This window comes from Astatotilapia calliptera, chromosome 18 (assembly GCF_964374335.1).
Source record: "Astatotilapia calliptera chromosome 18, fAstCal68.1, whole genome shotgun sequence".
NCBI classification, from domain to species: domain Eukaryota; kingdom Metazoa; phylum Chordata; class Actinopteri; order Cichliformes; family Cichlidae; genus Astatotilapia; species Astatotilapia calliptera.
In genome coordinates this window covers 31,574,488-31,587,366 of record NC_137439.1, presented here as the reverse complement: position 1 = coordinate 31,587,366, position 12,879 = coordinate 31,574,488, and the positions used below count along the sequence as shown (strand labels likewise).

At 45.9% G+C, this 12,879-nt stretch overlaps 1 protein-coding gene across 2 annotated transcripts in view; it reads left to right on the top strand.

The window, feature by feature from the left end:
- Positions 1-10,597, top strand: part of chd7 (chromodomain helicase DNA binding protein 7) — a 71,602-nt gene extending 61,005 nt beyond the window's left edge. Inside the window, exons 28-42 of one of the 2 annotated variants that reach the window (XM_026150874.2) lie at positions 1,087-1,216; positions 1,483-1,598; positions 3,315-3,515; positions 3,627-3,717; positions 3,829-4,037; positions 4,129-5,112; positions 5,472-5,638; positions 6,605-6,859; positions 7,033-7,203; positions 7,574-7,807; positions 7,907-8,122; positions 8,268-8,408; positions 8,514-8,618; positions 8,705-8,885; positions 8,985-10,597. In XM_026150874.2, coding sequence (XP_026006659.2) covers positions 1,087-1,216; positions 1,483-1,598; positions 3,315-3,515; positions 3,627-3,717; positions 3,829-4,037; positions 4,129-5,112; positions 5,472-5,638; positions 6,605-6,859; positions 7,033-7,203; positions 7,574-7,807; positions 7,907-8,122; positions 8,268-8,408; positions 8,514-8,618; positions 8,705-8,885; positions 8,985-10,045 — 4,262 coding nt within the window. In that variant the 3' untranslated portion in view covers positions 10,046-10,597. Of the gene's footprint in view, positions 1-1,086; positions 1,217-1,482; positions 1,599-3,314; positions 3,718-3,828; positions 4,038-4,128; positions 5,113-5,471; positions 5,639-6,604; positions 6,860-7,032; positions 7,204-7,573; positions 7,808-7,906; positions 8,123-8,267; positions 8,409-8,513; positions 8,619-8,704; positions 8,886-8,984 lie in introns of both variants that reach the window. The other variant, XM_026150872.2, reaches the window with a different exon arrangement.
- The last annotated feature ends 2,282 nt before the right edge of the window (positions 10,598-12,879 follow it).

The window sequence follows — 12,879 nt, the reverse complement described above, 5'->3', positions numbered from 1 at the left end:
AATTCTCATAATTTTTCCATCATTGCCACCTTCTATGATTCAATTAGGACACTCACACACAGGAATACAAAAGGGCTCACCCGTAGTTAATCATAATCCTCATTCACTCAGGAGGGCCTTCGGGGGGGGGGGATATAAAACACACACAGGTTTGTATGCAGACACAGATTGTGCCACACAAGACAATGTTACACATATGCACAGAAAGAGTGATAGCCTATAAAGACCCCAATGATTAAGTTTGGCTGCGGGCACAGAGGTGTGTGTGTGACAGAGATTGGGAACAATGTGTGACATCTCTCCTAATTGAAATGTGGTGGAAAGAGAAGGAATAAGGGATAAGCGAAGAGGTGGTGCGGTTGTTACTGCAAGCCTCCTCTTCATGCTCCTCCCTCCCTCCCACCCTCCACCCCACTCTTCTGTATTTTCCTCTCATTCCTTCCATTTTTCTCACCCGTCTTTCTCTCTCCTTCCTGATGTGTCTCGGTAGGATCTGCACATTCTAATCTGTTCTGCCTGAACGCTCCTAACGGACAAACACGCACAGTTTCTCACACTCACTAGCTCACTTTCACAGACTCCACGACACACACACACACACACACACACACACACATACACACACTCTCTTCTCTCCTTCTCCTTTCCATCCCTCCTTGCTCCCCCCCCCCCCCCCGTTCCCCCTCTGACACAAATGAGCACCTGCAGGCTCACTTGGATAAGCACACACACACGGGCAGAACATGGGCAAGTGTACACACTCAGAAACATGCACACACGGACACACAGACTGTCTTGTCAGCAGCTGGCTCCTGGGGTCTGCCCTTCTGCTGCTGTTTTTGTCTATTCCTTCATTTAATATGAAGTGTGTGTGGGGGGCATTCTGCCTGTTTAGTATTGAGCTAGAAAGCACAACTTCTCTCTCACCCACCCTTGTAGGAGTTTGCCCGTAGCTGGGTGTGTCTTGAAGGGAAAACCTTTTAGTTATTCTTTTCCAGTTTTGACTATTCTAATCTCTATCCTCCCACACCTGCAGGCGTCGATTTCTGGTGTCTGTATTTCTCATGCCTTTCTCTTCCTCTTCAGGCTATGAGAAGTACAACTCAATGCGTGCTGACCCCGCCCTGTGTTTCTTGGAGCGAGTGGGCATGCCAGACGCCAAAGCCATTGCTGCTGAGCAGAGGGGCTCTGACATGATGGCAGATGGTGTTGAGGGGTAAGAAAGCAGGCTTCACTGACCAGCAGCTCTTTACTCTCCTGTCCTTGTAGTATTGTCTGTTTTAGTCCCCATCTCTGTGTTTCATTAGTCACATTGTAATGCCCTTTGAAGTTTGTCCAATTTCCCACTCTGTTGTAACACTTAAGCTTCAAGTGGTGCTCAGAACTCCTGCACGGCCTGGAATGATCTGATTTAAAGTGACAAAGGAATGAATCCGTCTTCCAGAAGGTGAATTTCTAAGTTTTCCCTGTGACTTTCAACAGTGAGGATGAGGATCCCGAATACAAGCCGCTGCGGATGCCCTTTAAAGACGACATGGATGACTTCACCAACTCTCCACTTGATGACAAAGATGAGGGTGTAGAGGGAGAGAATGAAGGTAAACTCCATACAGACAAAGAGCGGAAGGGGTGAAAGGTGGCTTTAACGCACCTACCGATTAATTTAGTAGGTTCCCATCAGTTTATCGCAGGGGTGATTCTAGGATCAGAGCTTTGGGGGTGCTGAGCACCCAGAGAGCTGCCCATCCAGGCAAGGTAAACTTTACTCGTCACAATGAGACTTCTTCCCCATCTCTGTCAGTCCCTGCATCCTTAAATGTCTCCAGTTGTCCCGAGTTCCCTCTGACTGTCTCCTTGATGCATTTAAACCCCTGTTCCTCCCTGTTCTCATCGTCTGTTGTCTTCATCTCCATTATCAGTCATCATAATTTTACCCTCTAGTTAGTACCTTGGGTTCAATATCGGCACATATGACAAAATAACCAGTTTCTCTCATTACATTTCAAACAGGACAGTGGTAACAACAGCAGGCTACGGACAATGTTAAGTTTTAGATTTTAAATAGGCTGTATACATTTCAATGGGAGCAACAGGACGGTCAAATGTCGCTGATTTTACTACAGAGCAGGACGAATTGTAGGGTAGCAAACATCGTCGGGAAACATGTTTTCAACACTGCAGGTTACCTGGTGTAATGTTTTTCAGCTAAAAAGAAACATGGTCTGACTCCTACCTAACTATATAAAGAGTAACTGAAGGTTAAATGCAGCTAATATGTCCTGTTTTAAGGCAGGCACGTACACCTCCGCTCCGCTGCATCTCAGCCACTATCGCTCTGGCAGCAACAGCGCTAGAGCCAGAGCAGGGGAGAGGCAAGCTGGAACAAACTATTTTGGGAGGGAGGAGGGGTTATCTATACTTTTGTTGTTAAAATGTTCCATCTCAATTCAGTACTGTATGCTTTTTATACTTTTAGTAGTGTGTCCCAAAAACAGCAAATATTGTCAAAAAAAGTAAGAACTCTTTGGGGGTGCTTTGATTAATTTTGCTGAAGCACCCCCAAAAATGGGCTAAAATCGCTCCTGGTTTATCGTAAGATCAGTTGACTTAAACCCTGTGGATCGTTTAATGGCGTTAATCTTCTTCCTCTTACCTTTTCACACATAAAAGCAGGTTGAAAAACCTAAAAAAATGCTTCTTTTTTTCTAATGAATTAATGTCCAGAAAGATCGGAGGCGAGCAAAAATTGTTACTGTCCAAAAGTAGTTTTTGACAAAGTGCTGACTGACTGAAACCATTTGTCATGTGGTTTAATTACAAAAAATGAATTTTCAAATGAAGCCGTATTTTATTGGAATAATCTATATTATTGTAGGGTTTTCACCTTACAGTCTAAAGTGCCTCGAGGGAACTGTTGGTGCTATTTAAATAAAACTGAACTGACTTGAATTCTCATGTGTCTTATGAGCGTTGAAGCACCACCTCAATTCATCCTCTGTGTTTTAATTCCCCCTCATTTAACTCGACTTCATTCTGATTTGCTGCCTCTCCGGAGTAAAACGTTGCTGATATCACACATCCAAAAGTAGAAAAAAAAACAAGTGCATAGCAGACTGAAGCCTGAGCTTTTGGCTCACAGGGATTACTTGTACAAACTTTAACCATGTTCATTGAGACAGAATATTTATGACTGCAAAAAAAAGATATAAAGCACAGTGAGCTGCCATTACTGACTATTTATGGTACGCTTTGCCAGAAGCAGCACAGTATAGAACAACTATTCAGACGCTGAGATCATTTCTTCTCTCCGGTAGCAAAATCAGATGAAAACAGTCAGAGGGCTCCTGCTTCCAATGAGCGCCTCTACTGGCCAGCAGCCTCAGCTCTGACAGCTCGTCTGCGCCGCCTCATCACCGCCTACCAGCGCTCCAACCGGAGAGAGCAGCTTCGCCAGGAGGCACTCAACCGACCTGATGGCCGGCGACGAAGACGCAGGGAGTTCCTGCCTTCAGTTGGTATGGTTACTGAAACGGGAGGAGCAGCACCTTACATCCAAGATGGCGCAGGGATGTTCATGGCAGAAGGAAGCCCATATTTGGCTAAAGGAAGTGCTTATTTTGTCAAAGGTGGACAGTTTATGCCAGAGGCATCTCCAGTGTTGAACGCCAGCTCCCTGGTGTCTGAGGGAGCAATGTGCTACAAGGAAAGAAGACAGAGGTAGCGTTTCATTTATTAGCAAGTTATTATTTATTGAATGCTTCTATGTTTAAAGAGACAGTGACTCCCTAACAACAGCCCCCAGTAATTTTCTTTACATTTCTTTTTCAGATGGACGCGTCGTGAAGAGGCCGACTTCTATCGCGTTGTTTCAACCTTTGGAGTCGTTTTTGATACCAAACGTCAGAAATTTGATTGGACGCAGTTCAGAGCCTTTGCTCGACTGGACAAGAAAACAGACGAGAGTTTGGAGAAGTACTACTATTCATTCATCGCCATGTGTAAACGGGTCTGCAGAATGCAAGTCAAGACTGAAACAGGTAAGGTGGACTTATGGACACGTTTCTTGAGATTGTTTAAACTTGAGTGATGTTTATTTTCCTAATTCTTGTTTGCCTTATTTGTCGTCAGAACTTCCAGACCCGACTCTGATCATTGACCCCATAACAGAGGAGCGTGCCTCTCGGACCCTCTACCGCATCGAGCTTCTCCGCCGCATCCGAGAGCAGGTCCTCCCTCACCCTCAGCTCTCTGAACGCCTCAAGCTCTGTCAGCCTTCCCCAGACCTTCCAGAGTGGTGGGAGTGTGGCCGCCACGACCGGGACCTCCTCCTGGGTGCTTCGAAACATGGTGTGAGCCGCACAGATTATCACATCTTGAACGACCCAACCTTGGCCTTCCTGGAGGCCCACCAACGCTTTACCAGCCAGCGAGGAGCCAACGTTAGCATAGGAGCCTCATTAGAGATCACCAAAGCTGGGATGGGAGGGGCAGAAAGTACCTCTGCTCCGCTCCTAACCCCTGCGGAACTGGCAAGTGCCACAGCTGCTGCCAAAATTGCTGTCAATGCAACAAAAGAGGAGGAGGTGGAAGAGAAGGCTGTAAAGATGGAGGACGAGAAAGCAGAAATGGTGGTCGAAATGGAGGAAGGGGATGCCAACAACATTCCGTGTGCTAAAATTGAAACTCCCGATGAACAGAAGGAACATGAGGGAGAGATCAGAGAAGATAAAGATGAGACCGCTGCATCACAAAGTAAGGAGATCAAGAAAGAAGAAGAGGTCCAGCCAAAAGCAGAAAACGAAGAGGAAGAAGTGCACAAAGAAGAGCAAAGTGGTGAAGAAGAGAAGCTAACCAATGACCAGGACAAAGACCTGACAGAAGAGACAAACGGCACACTCGGTGACCAGAAGGACACACTCGCTGAACTCCAACACTCCTCTCCTAAAGTGCAACCAGCTCAAAAGACTGCAGAGGAGGAAGATGGAGAAGAAAAGGAGAACCCAGAGTCTCCTAAATCTCCAAAGTCTGCTGACACAGAGAAAAGCCCAGAGGAGGAAGAGGAGGAGAGGCTAGATGAAGATGACAAATCGGAGAAGTCTTCTCAGGCTGAAGGTATGAGTGAAGGCCGAGTTAGTGATCTGAGCAGGGATAATGTTGAACCATGAGTTCTTCGCCTCATCTCTGATAAAACAAATCTAACTGTAGCTTGCACAAATTTCTCTCATTTCACTTTTGTGTGTTATGACCCTTTTGCTACTGACTTTATTTGCCCTGGTTGTCAGTCACTGTTATTGCTGGGCCTACACTCGGTCACAGGCTCATTAAAACCCTGACGAGTCATGAGGGGAAACACCAGAAATAGGCCCGAGTTCCAGGGGCGAGAGGGAAAAATGAGTTTAGCTCCCTCGATAACAATTCAGAATGTCTTTTTAATTAAGGCTTGTAGCATGACTTTCCTTCTCTCGACACAGTGAGTGCTGCGTCAGAGCAGAAGAACTTTGACGAGGAGAGCATCGCATCTCTGAGCACCTCGGCCCGGGATGAAACCAGAGACGGCTTCTGCCCCGACGACCTGCCTGAAACCTCTGCATTGCAGGCTTTACAGGACCGAGCCTTTGGCTTCTCATTCTGGCCTAAGGTGAGTCTCAAATACTAGCCAGCGGATACAAACAACGGAGGCTGGAATTACAATATAGTAATTTCTCACATGTTAAAGTGAACAGATTATTCGACTACAGCAGCTTTTCCTGACTCACCTTTTACGATCCAGTTTAACTTTCTGCTCCAAGTTTTTAAAGCAGACCCTTTTCTGATTGGCCACTCCTTGGCATATTAGGCATATCTATACCCATGACGTCACATACCCAGTCTCCTTTAATTTCAGGAATTTCGATTTCTAAAGCAGTAATTCTGTCAGCACATGAATCACATCATGCACACAACACAGTAGCTCTGCTTTCTTTCTTTGCTTGGCTTGGCTGTTCCTATGCAGCCACAGTACTTAAACTCAACCCTTTGTATAAACATTCCACATTAAGTCTGAACTGTTAAGATTTGTCAAAAAAAATTTTTAATGTGCCCCCTCTTTTTTTTTTTTTTCTTTTTCTATTTATATATATATTACTTTTTTTTTTCATCATTAATCTTCCCATAATGAACTGAACTGTCCTCCAACTGAAACTGGACCTTGTAAAAACCTACAACTTAAAGTTTGAGGAATTCTTTATGCTATGTACTGATAGTTTTTAGGCCAAGAAATAATCAGAACCAGCCCTACATGAACTGCTTACCAGAAGGAGGATTATGCCTTTTGATCTACTGCAAGGCTTTTAATATGAAACATCTGTGCGGGAAGTGTTTACTTGACAGTAGCTCAGCAGCAATTGTAAAAACAGCGAGTGATTGGAAAGAATTACAGAAGAGAGTTTTCTGTTAGATTGATTTTTCCCCAAAATGTGCTGAAATATACTTTAGAAAACTGAAACATAGTCTGATTCTCAAGCAAAACCGTGGTTCTGAGAGATTTACAGTACGCAGGAAATGAAGCTGACAAAGGAACTGACAGAATGATCCATCACCTCACCCGGTTCTCTCTTCCACTCAGGATCGAGTGATGATCAACAGGATGGATAACATCTGCGAGGCCGTCCTGAAGGGCAAGTGGCCTGTCAACAGACGCCACGTATTCGACTTCCCTGGCAACCTCCTGCCAGGGCACGGCTCCTCAGCAACAACAGCGGCTGCAGCCATGGCGACCGAGAGCCCGCTCCAGAGGCGGAGCCTGGCTGAGCTGACAATGGCCGGCATCCATACACCATTTAGTGGGAGTGAAGATAAAACACTATCACCTCAGGTTCATGTGAGTGTTTGCACACATGTACACTAAACAAGTTCAACAAATGACGTTACCCATTAATAGTATTCTCAGTTTACCATCATCATGTTTTTGGAAATGACGACACTGTGCCGAGCTCATATGTGAAATGCAGTCTTGGAACAGAAGGAGGACTGAGTGCTGACCTATTATTGCAGGAGGAGACTCTGAGCCTGACGGTGCCTCGACAGAGAAGGAGGAGGAGGAAAAAGATTGAGATTGAGGCAGAGAGGGCAGCCAAGAGACGTAACCTGATGGAAATGGTGGCACAGCTGAGAGAGAGCCATGCTGCTGCCGAGTCCCAGAGCCAGGCTATAGACCTCACCAAGGTGCTCACTAACACGTTCAGTCTAGTTACTAGCTCTTAACGATTGAGTCTTACTGTTGTTAAACTAAATCACTTCAGTTTTGGCGGGCTACACAGTTGAGCTCAGTCAGCAGTCTTAGCACATCAGCTTGTCTCAGTTCCAGCCTACATCAGCTGATGAAGTCAGCAGCATTTCCTCTGTGTATGATGTTACACGCCTGCTGTATTTGGCCTCTTTAGCTTTTGTGTGCTACTACAGAGCCATAAAAATTACTTCAGAAGGAATGCCAGTCCTATTTTAACTGAACTGGTCCTGACAGAATTACAGATTTTGTATTAATGTTTAAAGTGTAAAAGTTGATGCATTACAACTGATCTGATCTGATCTTCAGGGTATGCCCCATCACCACAAGGCCTCTCCCTCACTGACCAGCTTCTCCAGTGCCCTGGTGACAAACTCCTCCCTCAAGGCGCAGATGGATTTGCTTCAGCAAGGCCCAGCGACTGGACACAGAGCCAACGGTTCGCTGGAGGCTGACCTGCCTGTCATTAAGAGGAGGCGTGGCCGCAGGAAAAATGTGGAGGGTTTGGAGCTGCTGTTCATGGGCAACAGACGAACAGAAGGGGTATGTAGGAGGGCAAATGTGGTCATTTGTGTCATGCACACAGATGTGATCCTTGTACAGATTGTCAAGGTAATCTTTCCTTCTGCGTCATTTTTTCAGGATCATGCAGATGGGCCAAAGGTCTCAGGTGTGGAGGGGCTTCAGGATGCTTCACGTGTCCACAAACCCCGCAATGTCTCTGAGCAGAGCCCCAGTGCAAGATCTCTCGCCTCAGGCAATCTGGAGGAAGAAGAGACGGCGGTTTCCAACAAAGAGCTCGGCGAATGGCTGAGGCAGCACCCAACGTACACCATGGATATGCCTGGCTTCACACCAGTAAGTCCTCTTGTTTTTTCTGCATTTTTATTTGATAATTACTGTGGATTAAAGCTCAAGCGAGATTATCACTTGATGGATGTTGTGCTGCGACTTGTGGACGCGTTTCTTAAATGTGCCCTGTGTTGTTTTCTTTGTGTTACAGAAGAATGAGGACTTGCTGCTGTCTCCGTTCTCTAAGCCTAAGCAGAAGCGCCATCGTTGTCGAAACCCCAACAAGATAGACATCAACACACTGACGGGGGATGAGAGAGTGCCTGTGGTCAACAGAAGGAATGGACGCAAGGTAAGCTAACACTGCCGCACTATCACTGCCTCTCCAAGATCGTCTCTTTGTTTCAGAAAAATGACATTTTCAACACCAACCTCACTTCATTTTCCTGTTTTCTAGATGGGCGGAGCCATGGCTCCTCCAATGAAAGAGCTTCCCAGGTGGTTGCTGGAGAACCCAGAGTTTTCGATTGCTCCTGATTGGACAGATATTGTCAAACAGTCGGTGAGTAACGAAGGCACAACCTACACTTGGTGATAATGTAGTTAACTGAAGTTTTTACTTTAAAAAAAAAATCCCTGTCTACACAGGGTTTCCTCCCTGAAGCGATGTTTGACCGCCTTCTGACCGGCCCTGTAGTCAGAGAGGAGGGCGTCCGCCGTCGGGGGCGTCGCCCCAAATCTGAGATCGCCAAGGCAGCTGCTGCTGCGCAGGCAGCTGCTGCAGCTCAGGCTGCACAGGCTTCACTGGCCACGGCTGCTTCATCAGCAGGTACGAACCAACCAACCGTCTGGCATGTGGATCAGGCAGGAGTGTGTCTCAGTAGACTGTGTGTTTGAACCCTCACTTACTCTGTGTCTGTGTCTGCAGGAGGCATCAACCCTTTGCTGTTGAACAGTCTGTTTGGAGGGATGGACCTGTCTTCTCTCCAGAGCCTTCAGTCTCTCCAGTTGGCTGCAGGTCTGATGGCCTTCCCTCCTCCCACAGACCCCAAACAGGCCGCTGCCAATGCCGCCGCCGCTTCCATGCTGCCTCTCATGCTGCCCGGCATGGGAGGCCTTCCCAACATGGCCACCGCCCTACCCAACATGTTCAGCCTCGGCGGGCTCTTTGGTGGTAACCTGGCAACAGCCACAGCCGCTGCCCCAGCTCCACCCAACTCCACAGCCACCACCACAGCAGGCAAAACGAACGGAACAGCCGAAGGAGAAGGAGGAGACTGTGGCGAAACGGCAACAACAAAGAGGAAGAGGGAGGGAGAGGAGAGAGACGAAGCAGAAAACCGCAATGAGGCGGGAGAGGACGAGGAGGCAGCTGAGGGAAACGATGAAGGAGTGAAGAAGGCAAAGAGGAAGAAGATGGAGAAAGAGGATGGGGCAGAGAAAACTGAGGCATCCCTCAGCGAAGACGCCGTGGCGCCTCAGATCCCAGCTGCCGATTCGTCAGCAGAGGCAACCATCAACGGTGACGCTGCCACCCTGCTGGCTGCGGCTGGCATGTCTGCTAACACCCTGGCATTCAACCCCTTTCTTCTCTCCACCATGGCCCCTGGTCTCCTCTACCCGTCTATGTTCCTACCTCCAGGCCTTGGAGGGCTCAGCCTACCGGGCTTCCCCACCGCCTCCAACCTTGCTGAACTACAGAATGCAATGGCTGGAGCGCTGGGGGGCAGTGCTGGGACTCCAAATGTCCTAAGAGACCAAGAGAAGGAGGACAAGAAGGCAGATCTGAAAGCGGCAGCAGAAGAGGAGGAAGAAGAGGAAGAGGATGAAGAGGGAGGAGGAGAGAGTGACTTAGCTGAGGAGAAGGAGGGGGAGATGAGAAGTGAGGCTGATTATTCAGCTTTAGAGGATGGAGGGATGGGCGAGGAGGAGGAAGAGGCGGCGGCAGAGGAAGCAGCAGCATCTTCACAGAAGGACAAGAGTGACTGAACTAAAATACAAAACTGACTGGCCTTGGACATTTCTTCACCTCCTCCACCCACCACGTTTACACGCCTCCACCAGAAATATCCAAACTATTATAAATTCTTTTTTTTTTTCTTTGCATTGTTGTTGATGATTTACTTTCACTTTGTTGTTTTTTTGGCCAGTTATATTTCCTATGCGTCAGAGAGAACGAGGTTTGTGCGTGTTAAGTTAAATCTTTCTGATCGATAGTGTAGTCAGGGAAAATCCTCACAGCCGCTCGCCGAGTGCTCGGCTGCTCTTCAAAGACTGTTTCTTTTTGTTTGGTTGGCCTGTGTGCGCACACTGTGAACGGTGCACCCACGCTTCCCTCCCACAATCCCTCAAACAAGACTTCACAAGGGTTCCAGTAGTACTACTATTATTATTATTATTATTATTATTATTGTTATTATTATTATTGCTGCTTTCAGCTCTCAAATGTCTTTTTTTCTTTGCCTCCTCCTTTTTTCCTTTGTTTTTTCGTCTGGACTGTTTTGTTGTTGTCGGCAGCATCTCATTAAAACGAGAAGCATCCCCTGCCAACACTTTTTCCAGCGTTTAAGGGGTGTACTGCGAAGTTGGAAGAGCCTAAAGCCAGAAACTACACTGTTTTAGGAAGTCTGACACAGAATATTCAGTCAGTGAGATTCTTTTAATTATTTTGCATTGGTGTCAAAACCTTAATGCAGATTTATCATGTTTAAATTGATTGGTTTGAGGTTTATCATCTCTAATGTGTAGCCATCACCTGAGTGGTAGAATAACTACTTAACTGACTGTACATTAAGACGGATCACATTTTTGATCACTCACACAGCCTTAAGCAGAAAGGGTCATGGAAGAGTTGAACCGTCTCATTCAGGGTTTGAGGTTGCTTTGCAGTGCACCCCCGTGAGCTCAAAAGAAAAGGAAAACAGCATTACAGCTAACCCGACTGTCTGTCTGACAAAGCTGCTGCAAAAGGAATTGTGGGTAATGGAGTTGAGCTGTTCTGAGTAAGAACAGATTTTAAGTTCTCACATATCAGACCAGGTAGATGTGGAGGAGGAAACAAAACCAGACTGGCCTAAAGGAAGAAGAAGGAAAAAAGAAAAAAGCTCAGTCTCACACACTGACTTCCACAACACACACATCCAACACGTACTTGATCATTAGCTGCACACGCTCTTTCAGGTGTCCACCACTACACACTCACACTAACCCCTTTCTCTGTCATGTGACTGTTTCTGGGAGGACTGTTTCTCTTTGAGTGTACGTGTGTGTGCTTGTGTGCACACTGAACCAATACTGTTAAACCCAGTCCCACACTGAATACCAGTCTCCGGTCTTTCCATTGCCACATCTCAAAACCTTCCTCCCGCTTCAAGGCGCCTGGTTTTGGCTCAGGGGGTGACGAGCGGGCTGGGTCTGACACCAATCAGGTTTTCTGATTGGTCCACTTCGAGCTGCTTAATCCAGGCGTCCTCATTTGGGAGGCTTCTGTAAATGGATTTTAGAGAAGTGGTCTACAACGGGATGCGATGCTTCAGGTTTATTCTTTAAAGGGGGGCAGCATGTTATAAATGCTTTGTTTTTGTTCTCTTCACCTCCTCCCAGTAGTTCCAGGCCAAGTGCTGCTCCCTGGCGACCTTCACTTTAAAGACTGTTGCTTTAGTCACACACTGACACCAGGCCTGGCCAACGCAGGACTGAGACACATTTTTCAGCAGAGTTGGAAAATTGCATTTTCTATATGAAGTTCAACTCTTCTCACTGAGTATGTTTGAAATACTTGAAAAAGCGCAAGCGGTGCTTGATTTTCCGTTCCCCCCCTGAGGCCAGTTCAAGTGTCTGATATGAATCAAGTGCTGCGAGTGGTTCAGATAAATTTGAGAGTACATTCAAAGACACACACTGTGGCCAGGTCTTGTTTTTTTTTTTTTGTTTTTTTTTATATTAAACATTTGCTCTCACAGCCAGCCCAGCAGATGCAGAGAGAGGGAAGTGGGTTAGAGGTGAGGGGAACACCTTCCCCATCAAAGATCCCCGTTCTCCTCTCTAACGCTGAGACAGCAATAACCAAGGCAGCTTTTGAATGTTCCAGCATCACTCTCCCAACACACACACACACACACACACACACACACACACAAGTGTCGTATGAATAGAAAAACAAAACTAAAACTGTAAATGATGACAAATAAGTACTGCAATCAATTTTGTCTCACGCTGTTCCTGTTGATGCACTGGTGTTAAAGAGTTAAAATAATCAGGTACCTTTATTACTTAGCTACTTTTCTTGAAAAAAGGACTTTTTGTTACTTTTAGCCAGCAAGCTGAAGAGCATTACCTCAATTCTTATCTAGCCTTGAAGTTTACAGACATACCATGTAAATGTTTTTTCCTCTTTTTTTTTTTTTTTAATTTTTTTTTTTTTTTTTTTTTGGTGTGTGTCTTTTGTTTTTTGTTTTTATTTCTTTTGTTTTTTGAGACATCATGTATGATGAATTGTAGCTATGATGCTTTTAATAAAAGTGAATCATGATATTCGCCTAGGAAACCAATCCTCAGCCTGTGTCTCATCATTTGCCTCCCTGCACTTGAATAAATGTTCAGGGTTTTTTTTTTGTTTGTTTCTTTTCTTTTTCTTTTTTTTGTCTTTTATAAGAGCTTGTGTGAAGAAACTAATCTCTGGGAGTCATTACAGGAAGTTTTGTTTTTCCTTTACAAATGTTAAAAGCTATAGTGTTGACCTTTGAGTAAAATTAAAGTTGGTACCAAAAAAGGGCCTCACTTATAAAAAGTTAGACATGTTTTTGTTTTTTGAGGACTTAAAT